Source organism: Mytilus galloprovincialis, chromosome 1 (assembly GCF_965363235.1).
Source record: "Mytilus galloprovincialis chromosome 1, xbMytGall1.hap1.1, whole genome shotgun sequence".
In the NCBI taxonomy this organism is placed as follows: domain Eukaryota; kingdom Metazoa; phylum Mollusca; class Bivalvia; order Mytilida; family Mytilidae; genus Mytilus; species Mytilus galloprovincialis.
Window position 1 is genome coordinate 676,803 of NC_134838.1, and position 21,307 is coordinate 698,109.

A 21,307-nucleotide genomic window follows, 5' to 3' on the forward strand; every position below is an offset into this window, starting at 1 on the left:
TAATCTGTTTAATCCTTAAGATATTGGTGAGTTAACCAGGCCTGTCCATGTAATCAATATGACCTGAATTCAACCAATCAATAGATAGAATTTGTATCAATCTTTCTGCATTCTTGTCAACAGTCTGGTGCATCATAAAAGTAGTCAATACACTTCTCATTAAAGTGTGCACAATGTGTTTTTATAAAATATCCTACATCCTTGTAAGCTCAGGAAACAAAACATGAACATATTTGGAAGTATCAAAATCAAAACCAAAACCAAGAGCCAAAACTGTCTAATTCACTGTGTGGATATTTAAAAAGCTGGGGCGTAGCTCCATATACGCTGTCACGCCATGGCGTGCACATCGCGGGGTCTAAAAAAATAATTTACGCCGAAAAATAAAATAAAAATACAAACGAGTAAAAAATATAAAATTTAACTTAAACAAGAAACGTAGACAACGATACAGTATAACTATTTTAATAACGTCACAATAATATTTCCGTATATATCAACCCTGACTGAAATACTTTTTAATTTATTTGTGAGAATTTTTTTTCTGGTACTCAAAGTAAAAAAACAGCGTAAACATGAGCAGTTCAAAGCGTGACCAGCCGAAAGGGCAAACTTTAGACAATTTTTTCACCAAAATGCCTACTAACAATACCAACGGTGATAGGCATGCAGAAACACAACCAGCAACAAATCAGGACAATATAGACTCTGAAACGTCAAAGGTTTACAATGAACCGGTAGCATAAGCGCCACATCAGTGTCAATGTCAAAGCCAGTACAAAAAAATCTGGGACCATCTTATCCAGATATTTCTTAGTTGAAAGATTCGAAATCATTAGGAAAAAATGTAAAGTTACAACTTTTGACTGACAAATGGAAAGATGTCCACACCTTCAAATTTCCGACAAGGTATATTCAATAAAAAAAAATGTAGTTCACGTCGTTGAACTAACAGGACTGCAGGGGTTGTAAATCCACGTTTTTATTTGGATGAGGGTTGTAAATTTCGTACATAATTTTGGCAAAAAATGACCAATTGACGTTTGTTTCATTTTTATCTCTCAACTTTGGATCCAACCCTGAACAATTTAACGAATTACAATAACCTTTATGTGAGTTTGACTGTCCTTTTGGTATATTTCGCCCCTCTTTTATATGTAAATTACGATAATGGTAAATATTAATCTGAATTCCCTCTTAAAATCATTGTGTTGAAAGGCTACTTCATATTGTTCTGTTTTGACACCTTCCTGTCGAAATAAGGCCTCAATGCATTAAAAATAAAATAAAATAGCCTTTCAAAACTTCATCCGATTCCGCAGTACTAGTCGTTACTGAAATGTTGCGTTCCGAGCGAAATGATGATTATGAGTGTTTGGAACGAGCTATACCAAATCGCTCTAGATATAGCAGAGGCTTTTGATATAGTTGAAAATGTTCCTAGGCGGTGTTGAAGACAAACCTCGAGAGCTAGCCATCCAGCCGAAACACCTAAGGATTACTGGCGAATTTCTCTCTACTCTACTATCCGTTTCTGGATCATATGATGACGGAACTTGATTCTCGACTTCTGAATTCAGAAAACCATTTTCATGCACAGTATCTTCTTCCGTGTGTATAGTCTGACAAATAAATAATGACCAAATTGTCACAATTCATCAGACATACCTGATAGATATCGGGTTGTCTTTAGAAGACTACAAGAGAGAGGTTGAACACTGGAGAGCTCGCTGTCGAATCCTACCTAGTGATAAAGTGCCGACAACACTGTGTCAAACGCTTGATATAGTTAACCCCGCATTGTATCTGTCTATTGAAACAATACCTGTTGAGAAATGACAGATTATCTGCTTTGGGTTTTATGCACATCCACCGTGATTTTGAGGTCAATTTAGACAAGACCATGGACGTTTTTGTTGCAGCTATAAATGCGAAGGGCAGATTTTTGAAAATTATTCAAGATGTTTCTAAATAAAAATGATCAAATACAGTCCTAATAATTTGCTATTCAAACCAATTTTAGGCCCTCAGAACGCACCCTTTTGCGTCTAGCCAAAAAAACAAATCTTGTGGGGGGGGGGGAATTCCACATAACGCCCCTGGTTGGTGTGCACTTCAAAAGGACCCAGCTACGCCCCAGAAAAGTATTTTAATTTCACACTCACTACATCCATGACATCCCTCTATTGTTTTGTAAAGGAAATATTTAAATGTTAAATGCTGGTGTCTTGAAAAAATACTGGTCCCAATAAACAGTTAACACTACTCTAGGATTGTACTGTAAAATGCCGTCCCCAGGGGGTCAGTGTGCATGTATTTAATCTGCTGACAAGATTGCACTGTAAAATGGTGGTCAAGATTGCATGGTTACATGATGGTGGTCACTTCAGCAAAGGTAACATATTTTAGTGTCTAGTGTTAATGAGTCTCAAATCTAGACAAGATCTTCAGATCAAACAGGATTGGAAAATGTATTTTAACAAATTTTGGTCACTTGAGCAAAGGAGTAGGTTCAGTAAGACCCCTTTTTGGCCCCAAAATATAGCAGTGTTCATTCATAATATTGAAATGTAAGTTGTATTTGATGATAATACATAATTATAACATATATGGAATATATCAAATTCGGGAGAACTTCAAAGATTTTTCCTTACATGTCACATCTCGTGTCTTTTATCATCTACACCCAGTTTTTTTCTGGAAAAAAGCAGCGTATTGTTTATAATGTCAATTGGTAGAGTTAACCAATGATTGATGTACTTCTCCAGAAGCTAATCGGATCAATAAGATGTCCTTATTGCTCAACTCAACATTTCAATTATTTTTGTGTCACTTTTTACAACTTTGGTGTAGATGAAGAAATTGCTAATTAAGGCCAGGGCAAAAATCAAACAAATTTAGTATATATAAAATTGCTAAGGTCAGAGCAAAAAAACAAGCAAATTTAATACACAGAATATTTAGTTTAGTTACAAAACATTCAGGCCAGGGCAAAAAAACAGCAAATTTATTACAAAGAATATTTAGTTACAATACATTAAGGCCAGGGCAAAAATGTCAATAATTAAATTCTACAATATATACATGTATGGTACACATAGTATTTGCAGCTTCTTTGCCATGTTTACTGCTAATAAAATTAATAAGATGTGGTATAATTGCCAATTGCGACAACTTTCCCCCAGAGACCAAATGACCTAGAATTATATATAGGTCCCTGTATATAGCATGTTTGCCTAATTTGTTGCCTTGTGAGTAAGCTCATTAAAGGAGACCTAATACTGTGCCGGAGAGTTGTTTACACCATTGTCCTCTGGTAGATAGTTGTCTTGTCTGCAATCTTACCACATCTCATTATTCATATAACAAGACAAGTATCTGCAACTTACAGAAAATGAATATGGATCAAGTCCAAGGCCCATAACTCAGCTGGCAGGACAAAGAAATACAGATAACCGTTTCCTGAAGTCTTAGAGAGAAAAGAAATCTGTATAACACAGCTTACTACAAAAAATGTACTGAAAAATGTTTTCTATGAATTTCTGGTATAAGTCTTTTATCTCTTATTTTGCTTTTTGAAAAATAAAGTCATTCACAACAAAGAAAAGTCAGACCTCATTTATCAGTAAGTCTATATGATGAAGTAAAAAAGTTTTGACTGTGTTTTTTCTGGCTAATGACTATGCTGTAAAGAATGTATACTGGTAAATATAATGAGAATGTCTGGTCTATATTATCTCAACAATAAACCAATTTAAACAATACATGTACATGTAGTGACTGCATATCCAGCTTACAATCAACCAATTTACTTATATAATTTCTATGAACTTTTAGACTGATTTTTTTTAATGCTTCTCATAATTCAACTGATAAATTAAGAATCAGTTGAAATACTCCAGATTTAACATTTGGCTACATGTACATTGTATTTAGAGAGAGAGTGATGGATGGCTGTTTTACATCAAGACTGGCAATTCAATTGCATTTAAATGCATATTCAGGACCAGATCTTGTTAATGTCAAATGAAAAGGATCTGTGCTATACATGAAAGCATTAAGAGAGCAAATCATCAACTGGGTTATATTTTGTTAAGGTGAAAATATAAATATTTCATCCAAATTCAGGACAAGAGTTAATTTAGAATTACCTACTTTTAAACAAAACTAATCATAATGCAATGCTTATCATTTAAATAACTAAAAAAATGTGGTTACTTAAAACGTTATGAAAAATATATTTCACAGTGGCGGATCCAGCCATTTTAAAAAGGACAAAGGGGGGGTTCCAACTATATGTCCCCATTCAAATGCATTGATCGGCCAAAAAAAGGGGGGTTCCAACCCCCGGAACCCCCCCCCCCCCCCCCCCGGATCCGCCAATGTTTCACAGAATTTAGTTTGATTATAATATTCTTATATTCATTTCCACTTGTTTTAGGAAATAATTCCCTAGACTGAAACATCAGAAGAATACATCTTTAAATGGTCTTGTTTTTTTGCTCTTTAACCACTTGTTTATTCTCGGTAAAATATGGTTGACTTATTTGTCACTTTAATATATACATTCTTTTACAAAGTGTGATTATTGCTTTAACATTTAACAAGAAGAATCAGACTTTTTAAGAATATGTTTAACAAAATGATGATTGTACAATGTATATACCAGAAGCCAAGGATCAGACCAGACATTTTTCCAATTCATTGCTTTCCCTGTCATTTCATATCATATAATATCACCACAAAAGTGCAGACTTTATTATGTCTGATTTGACATTATTAGGAATTGGTATTTATGTTTTATTGTGGTTAATAGTCATCTCATTGGTTGATCATTGGTTGATCATTATTTCATTTCCATTGATTTAGGAATCTCTCTAATTCTGACACTTTTGAAGACTCACTAGAATATGTACTAGAACCACAAAATTACTCAAAGTATAGCAATCAGTTCAATTGATTGATTGTTGGTTGCTATAAGCATTCAGTGGCAAATACTTCATGCATTTATATGAATATATTTGTATACAAGTTTATGGTGCATGGTTTTACTTTATACAATAAAACCTTGTAGTTGGTATTATACATGGACCACTATTGGTATCAACGTTTTAAATATGACAAACAGAAGTATATTTTCATGTATATAATATGGTAGGTATATATTTTGTTAGTGGGCTTTTCAATAATTTACTTTCAGACAAATACTTTGAGAAATTGTGACAAATTGGGTACATTCACTGAACACTTTCAATTTTACCACCTCAAAACCTTTTTCTTTGGAATCTTCATAAAACTACTTGATTCTTATATATCGTCATATTTCACCTTGTCCCTAATCTCATACATATTTCCCCTTTTTCAATAACTTTATCAAAGCATATTGTTTTGTGTATTAATGCTTGCAACCACCATAGCATATGATAATGTTTTGTGTATAAATGCTTGCAGCCACCATAGCATATGATAATGTTTGGTGTATAAATACTTGCAGCCACCATATTTATAGCATATGATAATGTTTTGTGTATTAATACTTGCAGCCACCATATTTATAGCATATGATAATGTTTTGTGTATTAATACTTGCAGCCACCATATTTATAGCATATGATAATGTTTGGTGTATAAATACTTGCAGCCACCATATTTATAGCATATGATAATGTTTTGTGTATAAATGTCAAGCTGCCGGTCAAGAGCCCTTTATTGGAACAATAAATATTCTTAATGCTGAACCAGTTTATATGTCTATTTAATGTAATTCCATTATTGTTAGTAATGGGATTCCACTGGTACTGATTCAGTAACCACAAACAAAGGTACCAGTTAATTGTTGTTAGTTATAAACCTGCTAATCAGAAGTTATCAATTATTAACAGAACCTACAGTGAATAAAGAATTATTCTATATTGAACAAAAAAAAACTGTCACATATCAAGTATATACAAACATTAACATCTTGCTGTCACTTCTGATTCCAAGATTTTATGTTATTTAACCAAAGGGTATATGTACATGAAAAGTCCAGGTTTAAATAAAATCAAAATGTAAATTACAACTTACAAAAGTCAAGACAAAAAAAGACTAATATGACTAAATAATATGCTTTAAAATATGTGTATATTTCATTAAAATGTGCATAGGGTTTTTTTTTCAGATAATTTCTATATTTTAAGTTTATTATTGCAAGTTTTTAATGTTCATAAAATCACATTATGCTATTAATAATGGTAGAATTAAAAATGTACCACAGGAACAATGAGGACAATGTCATTGATTTTCATAAACATTGTGATTTTTTTAATTGGTGAAAGGTGAAATTTGTCATACCCCATTTGCGAAATGCTTTACTTGTCAGAAACAAATAAACATGTAGTTCAGTTGCACTTGAACAACTCTGGCTAAGAATTATAGGTTAATAATTGTGCAGAACAAACTTTCCTTAATTGACCCCATTTGTGTTAAAAATAAAATTGGTTCTATCAAGGAGTATACATGTATATCAAGATTACATTTTCTTGTTGCAGCCACCGAATATAAATCTCTGACCACAGAGTAAGCATCCAACCCACCCTGACAAAAAGTATACATCCCCTGCTCACAGAGTTTACATTCTTATATATGAACATTAAATAGCATGTGTGTCTGATACTGAGATGATAGACCATCATCCAGAGATGCCCACTGTTTCGTTACATTAAATTGGTGTAATATGGTTCTAATTAAGAATGTTTATCTCTAGCTGACAATCCCTCCATACTTCTTACATCATACATTCCTCCGAGCTCTTCATCAAATAATCAATACATTTAAGTTATCTAATCATAATAATCCTAATTATTAATACAGATCATTTCCTGTAAATACAGTCAAACTCATTTAATGTTTATATAATCATGATATTTTTTCTTTAATTCTCAAAACACCCTATAGATGAGAAAAACAAGCTTGCTATTCAATTGTTTTTCCATCAAAATACATATACAAAGAACTGTCAAAAAGAAATCAGGCTTTCCCATATCTTTTATATAGATTAAACCTTGGCTTTTATGTTTGAATTGGTTTAAATTTTCACTAGTTTTTGTGGCCTTTCAAAACTTGCTGTTCGATGTGAGCCAAATCTCAGTGTTGAAGACCGTACTTTGACCTACATTATTAATTGTATAATTGTTTTCTTTAATAAATTGTGACTTGGATGGAGAGTTGTGTCATTATGAGGCACTCATACCACATCTTGTAATTACTATTTAGAGAATTGTTCTGTAAAACATTTAAAAACTTAAATTTAAAAATAAATCTGTTTGTTTAATCTATTCGTTTTTGGTTATTTTCTTATATTTTCTGTAGGGTGTAGGGTAGATGTGCATTGATGGGTTGGCCTTCAGCTGTCTTTAGCTCTTTGATCAGTTTGTTTCTCTTTGACACATTCCCCATTTCCATTCTGAATCTTATGTAAAAAATATACATATATGTATAAAAAATTGACTAAAGCACATTCCTAGTTGGGGCCCAAAGGCTCTCAAATAACTACTTCCCTGTTTAAGTTCCTTTGAAGGGTTGTTACAAGACAATAACCATATTACATGTATGTACCATTTTGAAAACAAAAGTGTTCAGATTATTGATACATTTGTTGTAGATATATTTATGGTACTGTTGAAGTAACTTGTTAAACATCTTTGAATTCACTGTCAAGTATAATATAAAACAAAAAATATGTGGTGACAAACAAAATTTGCAGGAGGCTAGAGGGTACAAAAATTTCAGAAAATTTTTAAACTTGTTTTTTCTCTTCATTATAAATTTTATTTATTACACTTAATTCTTACTTTTATTTATTACACTTAATTCTTACTTTAAGATATGGCACAAAAATCAACCCCAAAAATTGATTCCTTTTGGCCATGATGAGTTAAACATGTAACATTGTATATCATTGAAAAAGCTCAAGTTATCTCCCTTTGGTGCAAAACTGCCATTTCTGATATCTTTTTAAACTCATTGTTGACTTTTATTTTTTTCCCATTATTTTCAAATAAGCTGTACTTAAACTACACAATTGTAAAATTTAGGGGATTTTTGTAATTTAGTTCTTTTTTTATTTTGATAATATTACAATGTACATATTTTTCTCCTATTATAGTTCAACAGAAAATAAGTACCTAAAACAAAAATGCATGCTTCTTACAATCATGGCAGATTGTGAGCTCAAATGAACGGTGACCCCCCTTTTATTCTATTTTTCTATTTAGTATATGATGATAAAGTTCATTTATAGAAAAAAATAGTGAAATCCTATATTTAAAAAAAAATCAATTTATACCCATGAGCCCCCTTTATCTTTGTGCAACTTCTCTGCAGGGAGATTGGACAGAAGAGCAATATTTCTATCTTTCAAACATTGTTATAGGTCCAAGATAGATAAAAAATATAATTTTAAGTAGATATGGGAAGATGTGGTGTGAGTGCCAATGAGGCAACTCTCTATAGATACAAATAACAATTTAAAAAAGTAAACCATTATAGGTCAATGTACTGCCTTCAACACGGAGCCTTGGCTCACACCGAACAACAAGCTATAAAGGGCCCCAAAATTACTAGTGTAAAACCATTCAAAGGGGAAAACCAACAATCTAATCTATATAAAAAAGGTCCAGGATAGATATTAATAATCCTTTAAATGGGTTAAAACCCCCCTTTTCCCTTGATGATCAATGCATTTCAATGGGGACATAAAGTTGGAACCCCCCCCATTATACAAATACATCAGTACATTTTTTTTGTACATGTACAATGTAGTTTACAGTCAAACTGTATTATTCCTTATTATTTGAATTGTAATAAGTAGTACCAAGGATTTGTATAGTAATCTTGAACTACATAAGACATTATAAACAATCTATGCCAAAGTCCACAACATTGCAATCCTTCTTACTATACAAATCCGTGGTACTGTGGATTCATTTACTTTCCTGGGTATCAATTTTTGTGGTTTGAAGAAAAATTGTATATTCGTGGATATTTTATTTCATGGATTTGCCAGTCTCTGCATACAAAGCCTGGTTCACCTAGGCCTGAACCCACGAAAATTGGTATTATTAATCCAACGAATAATAATGAATCCACAGTAGCATATATGTACATGGGCTTTGATCATTGTTGAAGGCCATACAGTGACCTATAGTTGTTAATTTCTGTGCCATTTTGGTCTCTTGTGGAGAGTTGTCTCATTGGAAGTCATACCACATCTTCTTTTATTATAATATGTATATGCCTTTTTGGTTAGGTAGATATAATAGATTTTAATAATAGAAAATATATATATTACTATTACTTTTAATAGGAAAATGGAATTAATTTTTAACCAAATTTTAAAATAATAATTAAATAAACATTTCATATACACCAGAATGAAATATTTTTGTTTTGCACTCCTAAATCAAATCAAATATGAAAATCATGTCTTCTTATTTAAACTAGGCAATACACACTTCTAATAACATTCTAAAGCAAAAAGCATTATGAAATGAGGAACTGGTCACTTTATCATTGTATAATCTGATAATAGAACACTTCTAACTCATGAAACATGATCACTAAATTTGTAATAACTGGGAATTTCCCTACATCATTACAATGTATGAACATCTATTTCTAATCTACATTTTTACATAATCAATTTATTGATGTCTACTCATTGACTTTGGAGGCTACATGTTATTATTATTAGTTTTTTAAATGCAAATTTGTATAAATTGATAAATATTGTGGAAAAAATGTTATAAAACAAAATTTAAAAAAAAATCTATCCCTAAATTTACAGCTAATTAATTGTGTCCTTAATTTTTTTTTAAATCAAAAATAAAAGCATATTTTTTACAGCAAACTGTTTTCTCTAATTGAGGAGAGCTGTTTTATATAGTTTATCTTTAGCCCTCTTTGGTTGAAGAAAATACAATGAAAACATTATATTTCCATCCTTTACTTCAGCATCAGTAACCAACAGGAGGGTGCCATGTTTATCACTCATCCATTGATAAAACATCAATAATTTATGAATGCTTACACAGATTTTATAATAAAGGTTTCCACACGGAATATTAAGTTCTTACCTGGACCTTTATTGTCCATTTTTGGATCTTAAAACTGAGAAAAATCCTAAAATAATTTTTGCTACAAATCATCAATTTCGTCCATTTTTGTCTTTTTACTTGTATCATCATCATCCGGGGTTTTCTTCCATATTATTGGTATATTTTTCATCTTTCCATTTGTAAATTGCGGGGAAAAACTATTTTTCACTTCTTTTCACGGTAAATATACGTTGCGGTAATCCATCGACATACGACACTGAAGTAAAGGTACACTTGTGTTCGCTGTACCGTGAAACGTAAGTGTGCCGCTTGATCAAATTTCGGGCACCTGTTTTCAATTTGAGTAAGTGTGTCACCAAAAATTAATTGAATAAGGGAAAATCATTAATTAAAATATAACATTTGTAAAGAGCTATACTTATTTGCATGTTGTTATTTGTTTGTATTTTAAAGCAATGCTATTTATAATAAAAGTAACGGAGTAAATATTCAATGCGAGGCTTCATCGATCAGCGGAAATGGCGGAAGGTCGAATGAATTTGGCTGCTTTGCAGCAAAGAGATCCGTATATAACGGACATAGTTGACACTGCGTCTCAAGTTGCCTTATATTCCTTTAGTTCGAAGTCAAGTGAATGGGTTTGTGTTAATCATTTCACTGATTAATTAGCATGTTTCTGTAAAAACACCCTCTACTTTTACTGCTTGTCATATTATTATGATAAATCTGCTATTTTTATCTTAAGAATAAAGAAGTTTTTCTTTGCAATCGCTATATGACATTGTAAGAAACTGTCAACCACGATGTATTTATAGATTATTTGAACTTCTGATATTAGTTTATTTGTGTGACTTTAAATCGGGGTAAAAACACTACAATGTACAAAATTCATAGTGTTAGATTTATCTGAAGACTGAACCATATAATTACATTGTATACATGAGCCTGAGGGCAGTAATGCCCTTTACTTAGAGGGGGGCCCGGGCCCCCCCTTTTTGGGAAAAAATTTGGTTGCTTATATAGGGAATCATTGAAGCGTGACTGGAGCGGGCCCCCTCTTAGGTCAGTCAGTGGGCCCCCACTTATGAAAATTTCTGGATCCGCCACTGACTGTCAGGCTTCAAACATATTTTTGGCTACAGTTTGCGTCAACTTGGTAAAAATGTTATCATGATTCATTACCATGATCGCAGTATCCTTATTATGTTGTGAGAGGTTTCAAATAATTATTGTATGCATTATTTTTGGAAAAAATTTAACATGATGCTTCGAAATAATTTTTTTTTTTTTTTATCATCTAATAGAAAGTACATTTTATCCTCATGCACCAAAAATTACCGTTTACTTCATTATGCAGAGTTTTTAACTGTTTAATTTGTCATGAAGTTTCATGTACCCCATTACTACCCTCATAGATGTATGTATTGACTATTGATCTCTATTTGAGATGACAGTTGTTTTTGTTAAGGCACAGAAACATTTATTTTGATTCGTCAGAGGAAAAACATACAAACATAAAAATGATAAAGTCTGATGAGCATTTAAAGAAGCTGTATTCTTTAAAATAATAACCAAATAATGTGGGGGAACGTAGCGAATATGATTTTTTTTTTACATTAAACTGCAATCTAATCCCCTTTCCTACTAGCCTAAGCTGCCTTGCATCCTGGCCAAACCTCCTCTTTGCTTCAATAGGGCCAGATCTAATATATATACAGATCACATTTACCATTTTTCAGCGCAAAATCGGTCTTTAACTGATATCCTTGTCAGTGTTCTCCCCAGGATTTTTGGATAGCGCTGTGGTAAGCCCGCAATTTTCGACAATTCTCAGTAACTTTGTCACGGTGCACGGTTTGTTTGTAATTGATTTGTAATTTGTGTTTTTCTTATATTATGCTATTGATGTTTTCTCTTGTATTGGTGTCCTCATCATGCTCATGGAAGTAACACTTTGTTTGTTAATGTTATCAAAATAAAATTGAGAATGGAAATGGGAAATGTGTCAAAGAGTCAACAACTTGACCAGTGTTTGGGTTAGGGTTAGGGTATTTATCTACTCTGGACAGTTAAATTTTAAATATTTAAAACGCTCGGGCAAGCCTCACGTTTTAAATTTGAAAATTTAACTGTCTTGAAGAGATAAATATCGTATTACACTCTAAAATTTTAGAACATTAAATTTTTTTTTCTAAAAGACCAAAAAAGTGAAAAATATAAAGAAGAAGATGTGGTATGATTGCCAATGAGACAACTATCCACAAAAGACCAAAATGACACAGACATTAACAACTATAGGTCACCGTACGGCCTTCAACAATGAGCAAAGCCCATACCGCATAGTCAGCTATAAAAGGCCCCGATAAGACAATGTAAAACAATTCAAACGAGAAAACTAACGGCCTTATTTATGTAAAAAAAATGAACGAAAAACAAATATGTAACACATAAACAAACAACAACCACTGAATTACAGGCTCCTGACTTGGGACAGGCGCATACATAAAAAAAAGTATACTATAACAAAAGTTTTACAAAACGTATTTGACAAACATGTCGAACAGTTTGAAGTTCTTAAACCCTGCTGACTGATATTGGTGATTGCTAAATAAACGGATCACAATGTAATGTAACAAAATGTTTCTTTATTATGAATTAAATACCAAACAGAAAACAATGAATAAAAAACTTGGAGAAAAGATGGTATACTGCAAACAAAAGGTGCAAAAATTAGAACACAATATCCAGATTTCGACAATTAATGTCTCTTCTGTGATGTTAGGGATCCAAACAGTTTTTGGAAGGCCCTAAAATTTACCTCAATTGAGGAAAGATTAATCATATATACCAATTATATATACATACAGGACAATTTCTCGCCTAGATGGCTCAATAGAACATCAAATCCTAGAATGGGAACTAGAAATCAGCACAGAATTTGACAATTCCTTCATCTGTCGTATAAGCAAAATTTTACAAAAATATCAACTCCCAACAGCAGAAGAAATTATAAAAAATCCTCCATCAAAATATATTTGGTATAAACAACTTCAAAAAGCCATAAATGATTACTGGTCTTCAATTTGGACAGAAGAATGTAATACAAAATCAACACTCAAACATTTATCGTTGCAAAATAATCCGGTAAATAATCCGCATAACATTTGGAAATGTGTTCGAAATAATCAATATGACATCAAAAAAGCGGAATTGAAATGTAAGCTAGTAACTGGTACCTACATGCTTCAAAGTATAAAAGCAAAATTCAGTAAAAATATAGTACTGCCTGACTGTAAGCTATGTAAGTACAATGATGAAACCCTTGAACATTTTCTCCTGGAATGTACTAGGCTAGGTGATGTACGACAAAAATGCATGGCGAAGCTAGTCAACAAGCTAAGAGAGATAGAAGGGGGTGGTACAATTGACGTCAGTAATGATGAAATACTGAGTGAAATTATACTGGATTGTTCTAAGACAAATATACTGAATAATCAGCCAATGGACAAGCTACTGGATATAGAAAGGCAAACACAAGATCTTTGCTACCAGTTACATATAAAGCGAACAAAACTTTTATGTGACATCAAGTAAATGAAATGTATGAAGGCTCTAATTATTTTAGATTTTAACTTTTATAAATCTAAAGTATATATTTAAATACTGAAATAGCAAATAAGTATGGAACGCCGTAGCTGCCTTATGTGTACTTGCTTTTAGATACGCTTATACTTTTCAATATATGCACATAGTTTTTCTATATATGCACATACTTTTTCTCTATATGCACATAGTTTACTTTATATGCACATAGTTTACTTTATATGCACATAGTTTTTCTATATATGCACATAGTTTTTCTATATATGCACATAGTTTTACTATATATGCACATACTTTTTCTCTATACGCACATACTTGTTCTCTATATGCACATAGTTTACTTTATATGCACATAGTTTTTCTCTATATGCACATCTGTTACTTATTCGTTTCTAATGCGCGGAGTATACGTTGCACTTTGAATTAAATCGTTTTTCAATTGTGTTCATGTCTCTGGTGGTAACAATGTGTTCTTACAGATGAAATGACCCTATAAGCGCGATTGCAACCGTTCCAATGCTCGGTTAATACCCTGTTACTTATTCACTTATAATACGTTTGTTGTACGTTGCACCTTTTAAAAAAAATTCAATTGTGCCCATGTCTCTTGGTGTAACAATGTGTTCTTAGAGATGAAATGACCCTATTAGCGCGCATGTACCCGTTCCAGCGCTCGGTAAATAACCTGTTACCTATTCGTTACCTATTCACTGATAATGCGTTTTTTGTACTTTGCACCTTTTAGAAAAGGATTTTCAATTGTGTCCGTGTCTTTGATGGTAACAATGTGTTTTAAAAAATGAAATTACCCTATTAGCGCGCATGTACCCGTTCCAGCGCTCGGTTAATACCCTGTTACCTATTCACTTATAATACGTTTGTTGTACGTAGAACCTTTTAGAAAAGGATTTTCAATTAAGTTCATATCTCTGGTGGTAATAATGTTTTCAAAGAGATGAAATGACCCTATTAGCGCGCATGCACCAGTTCCAGCGCTCTGTTATTACCCTGTTACCTATTCACTTTAATACGTTTGTTGTACGTGTCACATTTTAGAAAAGGATTTTCAATTTTGTCCATGTCTCTTGTGGTAACAATGTGTTCTGAGAGATGAAATTACCCTATTAGCACGCATGTACCCGTTCCAGCGCTCGGTAAATAACCTGTTACCTGTTATATAAAATTAAAGTATTTACATGTTTCTGCTTTTGCACATATTTTCCTTGGAGAACCCTGACAAATATGGTTGAAAATCAAATATGATGAATAAAAGATAAAAATTTGCTCTTCTTAATGAACATTTATCATTGTCATAGAAAATTGTAGATTAAAGCAATGTCCCTATTTTTTGGTGGCAGCTTTGTGACAAGTACAGCTTTGTCTTAAATGTTAAATTTCCTATTCTAATAAATTCAAACTCTGGATGTTTACACTGCCATTACACATGGAATATTTAAACAAGATCATCCAAAACGTACAAACAAAAATAAGTCTTAACATACTACACTACACATAAAAAGTATTACAAACGTATTATAAGCGAATAAGTAACGAATAGGTAACAGGGTATTAACCGAGCGCTGGAACGGGTACATACGCAGTAATAGGGTTATTTCATCTCTAAGAACACATTGTTACCACCTGAGACATGGACATAATTGAAAATCCTTTTCTAAAAGGTGCAATGTACAACAAACGTATTATAAGTGAATAGGTAACGAATAGGTAACAAATATGTAACAGGGTATTAACCGAGCGCTGGAACGGGTACATACGCGCTAATAGGGTCATTCAATCTCTAAGATCACATTCATGAACACAATTGAAAATCCTTTTCTAAAAGGTGCAACGTACAACAAACGTATTATAAGTGAATAGGTAACGAATAGGTAACGAATAGATAACAGGGTGTCAACCGAGCGCTGGAATGGGTACATGCGCGCTAATAGGGTCATTTCATCTCTAAGAACACACATTTATTTCCACCAGAGACATGGGCACAATTGAAAATCCTTTTCTAAAAGGTGCAACGTACAACAAACGTACTATAAGTGAATAGGTAACGTATAAGTAACAAATAGGTAACGGGGTGTCAACCGAGCGCTGGAACGGGTACATACGCGTTAATAGGGTTATTTCCTCTTTAAGAACACATTGTTTATACCATCAGAGACATGAACACAATTGAAAATCCTTTCCTAACAGGTGCAACGTATAACAAATGTATTATACGCGAATAATTAACGAATAGGTAACAGGGTATTAGCCGAGCGCTGGAACGGGTACATGCGCGCTAATAGGGTCATTTAATCTCTAAGAACACATTGTTACACCAAGAGACATGGGCACAATTGATTTTTTTTAAAAGGTGCAACGTACAACAAACGTATTATAAGTGAATAAGTAACAGGGTATTAACCGAGCACTGGAACGGTTGCAATCGCGCTTATAGGGTCATTTCATCTGTAAGAACACATTGTTACCACCAGAGACATGAACACAATTGAAAAACGATTTAATTCAAAGTGCAACGTATACTCCGCGCATTAAAAACGAATAAGTAACAGATGTGCATATAGAGAAAAACTATGTGCATATAAAGTAAACTATGTGCATATAGAGAACAAGTATGTGCGTATAGAGAAAAAGTATGTGCATATATAGTAAAACTATGTGCATATATAGAAAAACTATGTGCATATATAGAAAAACTATGTGCATATAAAGTAAACTATGTGCATATAAAGTAAACTATGTGCATATAGAGAAAAAGTATGTGCATATATAGAAAAACTATGTGCATATATTGAAAAGTATAAGCGTATCTAAAAACAAGTACACATAAGGCAGCTACGGCGTTCCATAAATAAGTCTTACTAAAATGTTCTAGATTTTAACTGTTAAAGTTTTCAAGTAATATAACACCGAAATCGTAAATATATGGTGTGTACTGTCTGCATGGGATGCCAAGCTAACTAGTACACTCTATAATATCTTCAAATCAAGAGCAATATCCAATATAGTCTGTACAGTCTGCATGGGATGCCAAGCTAACTTGTATCAGTCATTAAGAAGTGCGTGATTTATACTTTTAATGATAGCCTTGGCAGGGCACTTATAGTTTTATTAAATAAGCTGTAAATAACATTTTTATCATAATATAGTGGTGAACGCTATTGCCGCAATAGTTATGTGTACATTTCTTATCGTGATATTGTATTTGCAACTTGTGCTGTGTACATTTTTATTGTGATACAAGTGGTGAACATTAGCTGCATACATTTTTACCGTGATATCGTGTTGATTCTTATTACCGCAATTGTTATGTGTACATAATATTTTTAACTTATTATCGTCGTAATATTTTAAGACTTTTAAAATATTTCTTTTAGTCGTACATATTTTTAATGTAAATATAAAGATATCCGCAATCTCGGTGTGTAAATTAAATTGCTCATCCGATAAGTGGAGTGCTCCGATTAAACGGAGGTGAATACCTGTACAGAACAGAACAGAACAAGGTATATGCAAAAAGAAAAACTTAGTTTCATAGTGACTTTTCAAATACTCCTCTAAAATATTTGTTATAAAATGAGGGAACATATGTTGCATATTAATTGATTTAATAAGTAAATCATGAAACTTGTTTGGGAGATTATTAATTTATTGCATAATTCAGCATATCTAATTGAACAGGTATAATTACGTAATTTGAGAACATGCCATTTAACAAAAAGATTTTTTAATCATTGAACATGTGTTCCTCCGCTGACCAATAGGTGAACGTATTTATCCAAGGTTCAAATGGGTAATAAATAATATACAAATTTATTTGTTCTCCTGTTATAGGGGAGACAACTACTTGTGTTTTTATAGTCCTGGCTCTATGTCATCACTGTAGATTGTAAGATTAAATTAATTTAAAAAAAATCCAAGTTGAAATAATAGCCTGTTAATATAACTTTTAGATACATGTATTAATTAAAAAAGTATTAATTATCATCCTTAAATTATATTTTCATCACATTGCTTGTCACAATTTTTAAGTGTACAAAGGGAGACAATTCAATCTCCTTTATCAAAACTAATAAAGTTCTGCTAGAATAGATTTTTGATCTAGAAATGTGTAAATCTTATGTGCAATCTCTTCTTACCACTGTTCACTTTCTAGACAAAATTATGTGAAAGTGATCTTGACATTTTTCATAATGCCCCGTTTTTTTAAATGAACAAGTATGAGCATGTAATTGTTTTTTTCTATGGTCGGGTTGTTGTCTCTTTGGCACATTCCCCATTTCCATTCTCAATTTTAAGTTTCAATTTTTGGACTGGATATTTCTGTAGGAGCTTTTCGCAAACATATCAGTGATCATAACTGATGTCTTTGCTCAATATGCTGAATCAGGGTCTAATCTAATATTTTGGAGAAGGAGAAATGACTTCTCCTTCCATGAGAGTGTAGAGGGATGTTGTCAACTTCTTTGAGAAGTGAAATTCCATCTATGTCGTTTAAAAGCTCATTAGAGCTTATGTTTGTCTATGTTTGTATACCTTGCCGACTCTAAATAAAGGTTAATTTATTATTATTATTTATTATTATTACTGTTTCAATGCATTTTGTTTTTTGTGATTATTTTCATTATGACATATATGCAATAAGGACATTGTTTTATATAAATATATAGTTATATATACATGTAGTTAGTCATGTATTTTTTTCAATTGTAGTTTCTTGTGTCTATTTTGAAGTTTAGTATGACGTCCATTTTCACTGAAGTTAAACATTGTTAAACTAGTAGATATTTTTGTTTAGGGGCCAGCCAAAGAACACCTCCAGGTGTAGGAGTTTCTAGCTGCATTGAAGACCTATTGGTGGCCTTTGGCTGCTCATTGGTCTGGTTGTAGTCTCTTTGACACATTCCCTCATTTCCATTCTTAATTTTATATTATATATATATATATATATATATATATGCAATAAAAGAATATACCTGCAGTGTTTTACATGATATTGTGTAGATTCACCCTGTATAACCCCAATACAGATGAAACCGGACGTTGAGGCATTCGAATCGAACACACCGTGTAACACTGAGTTCAGACAGTAAGGAATTAATATTTTTAAAGAAAATACCAATATCTATTCTTCGCATATTCTGCTTCAATATATTCTTTGCCATAATACTCATAACATACTCCAAGGTTTTTTTAAATTTGTGACATTTTTGTACACAAACATCGCAAAACGCACGACAATATCAATAATAGAACGTGCTTGGTATTTTTAAATATTTAAAACTTAATGTTTTTCGTGCCTCATAGTTTTAAAACATACTTTTTTGAAAATTTCATAATTTAAAATTAACAAATTTATAAAGATCATTGGTTTATGTTGTATCTAGAAACAAAAAAATACAAGTTTAAAAGTGACTTCATTTTCATGTTGTGTATGCTTTGTTGTCATAACACCTTTTTATACTGTACGCTTCGTTGCGAAAATATTGCGTTTGTTAATGAATTTTGCATGTATTAAATTATGCTTCAATATGATTTTAACCAATATACATGTTTTAAAAAAATAATTTACTACCATTACATGCAGACAGCAACCCATAATATCCATTGTATTGTCGAAACACTCTTGGGGGTATTTTGTACATGCAAAAAAAAAATTCTTTATGTATACGAAAGTGTAAATTGGTAGGAAAACACAATTACTCGAGATGCAAATATCACTGACTGAGCATACAGACAGACAGGTCCGATTTCTAATTTGATATAATTTTTTTAAAGTGTTTACCATACAACATTCAATGTACGGATACACCACTGTCCCAGGTTAGGGTAGGGTTGGGTGCCCTCTAACATATTAATCTCGCCATATTCTGTATGTGCCTGTCCGAAGCCAGAAATGTGTAATTCAGTGGTTATATATATATATATATATTTTTGTTCACTATTTTATGCATAAATTAGACGGTTAGTTTTCTCGTTTGAAGTGTTTTACATTTGTCATTTTGGTGTGTTTTATAACTGACTATGCGGTATGAGCTTTGCTCATTGTTGAAGGCTGTACGTTGACCTATAGTTGTTCATTTTTGCACGTCTTTTGGTATCTTGTGAAGAGTTGTCTCGAAAACAAATCTTTTTGATATAAACAGCAATCAAAAATAATCAATGGATTATAGGCTGTTGGCCTGAATAGCAGAGGCAAGTTCAAGGGGGTCATGGATTACAATAGAGTTACATTAAGGCTAAAGAGTATGTGTATACAATGAACATGTAATTTATAGCCACCGTTGATAAGTAATAAAGTTTCTTTAACGTGGAGATATACAAATGAAAAGATAATTCTTAATATTAACTGGTTTGCTTTCTTCGATTATGTTTTAAGGTATAAAGATTATGCTTAATTTCCTCGAACATTCAGTCTTTCTACTGTGGTGCCAAAATCTAACTAATTGGTTAGTTTTGTTATTTTAAGCATCTTAAAGTCTATATCCATATGCATTTCATTGAAATTTTGACTTATTTCGGAGAAGACCAAACTTTAAGGGACCATATTTATATTCCACTGTTACCCTTGGCGTTATCGGTAAATTATGCGGTTGAGCAAAGCATCAATCATCAAGACTACCTTACCTTAGACATTTGCTTTGTTGCATCTTGCATGTCTTTATAGTTATCAATAAAAGATGAAACGTTTCAAAGTTGGTAGTGAACAATTTCTAGACCCCTTTATTTGTTAATGACACGCGTACGTAATGGCTGATTGTTGGTTGCTTAACGTTCACTTGCAAATATTCCATGCATGTTCAGGATAAGCACAAAGCAGCAACACATACTTCATGTAGGTCCAGGAAGGAGGCCCTCTGGAATTACATCAGGGAAGTTTGGACTGCCACTGGATGAAATGAGCTATATTGAATAAGGAAACAAATTTTGCCTTGCAACAGGCCATTTATGGACCCCTCATAAAGTTTTCGCAAGGTTCGTACAGTGTAGTGAGCGTAGTGCTCTCTCTATACGATACATTGTATCTTGTATTCCCATTCGGACTGACGTGACTGCGTACTTTTACATCCCACACATCTAAACGGGTGACCAACTTCGGTCAGGTTTTACTGCTGGTGGGAAAAAGACCAAAGTGACCATATCTACTAGTAGATCTCTCAGTCACCCTTTACCAAATTCTTACATAGATGAACAAAAATAATTTGGCTACAATGTAGAAAGTTTTGCTGTACTTGTTAAATCAAAACATCACTTAACATTATTACAATATATGCACACTCATAAGATTGTATATACTCTCGATACTGTTTACTTATATTTGGCATTGCACGTCAAGTTCATGCATGTTATAACGTCTTAACCTGTTTGCGTTGGATATATACTGATTGATACTTTAGTAACATGATTTACCTCTTAGTTGTAATTTGCTTTGAAATAATTTTCAGTTACTACAATAACACGTTTTTGTAAATATTTTATGTATGTGGTTTGTGTGCCTGGACTGACATTTTGAGTTGAGCCAATCACAATTACACAGTTGTTTTTATCATGTTGTGCTGTTACACCAGTGTCGCAGATTTAGGAGATGGTTG

The 21,307-nt window shown here is 32.5% G+C and overlaps 2 protein-coding genes across 22 annotated transcripts in view; one reads left to right on the forward strand and one right to left on the reverse strand.

The window, feature by feature from the left end:
- Positions 1 to 21,307, reverse strand: part of LOC143062216 (muscle calcium channel subunit alpha-1-like) — a 157,440-nt gene that overhangs the window by 107,159 nt on the left and 28,974 nt on the right. For 9 of the 21 annotated variants that reach the window (XM_076234078.1, XM_076234028.1, XM_076234082.1 and 6 more), the window contains exon 1: positions 10,116 to 10,490. The exons of 1 other annotated variant lie outside the window; for it this stretch is intronic. In XM_076234078.1, coding sequence (XP_076090193.1) covers positions 10,116 to 10,134 — 19 coding nt within the window. In that variant the 5' untranslated portion in view covers positions 10,135 to 10,490. Of the gene's footprint in view, positions 1 to 10,115; positions 10,492 to 21,307 lie in introns of those variants that run through there. 11 more of the 21 variants (XM_076234072.1, XM_076234011.1, XM_076234016.1 and 8 more) reach the window with 5 other exon arrangements.
- The window catches only part of LOC143062385 (uncharacterized), a 97,355-nt gene continuing 86,647 nt past the window's right edge, over positions 10,600 to 21,307 (forward strand). The window contains exon 1 of the mRNA XM_076234099.1: positions 10,600 to 10,735. Within this exon, the coding sequence (XP_076090214.1) occupies positions 10,616 to 10,735 (120 nt within the window). The 5' untranslated portion in view covers positions 10,600 to 10,615. The remainder of the gene's footprint in view (positions 10,736 to 21,307) is intronic.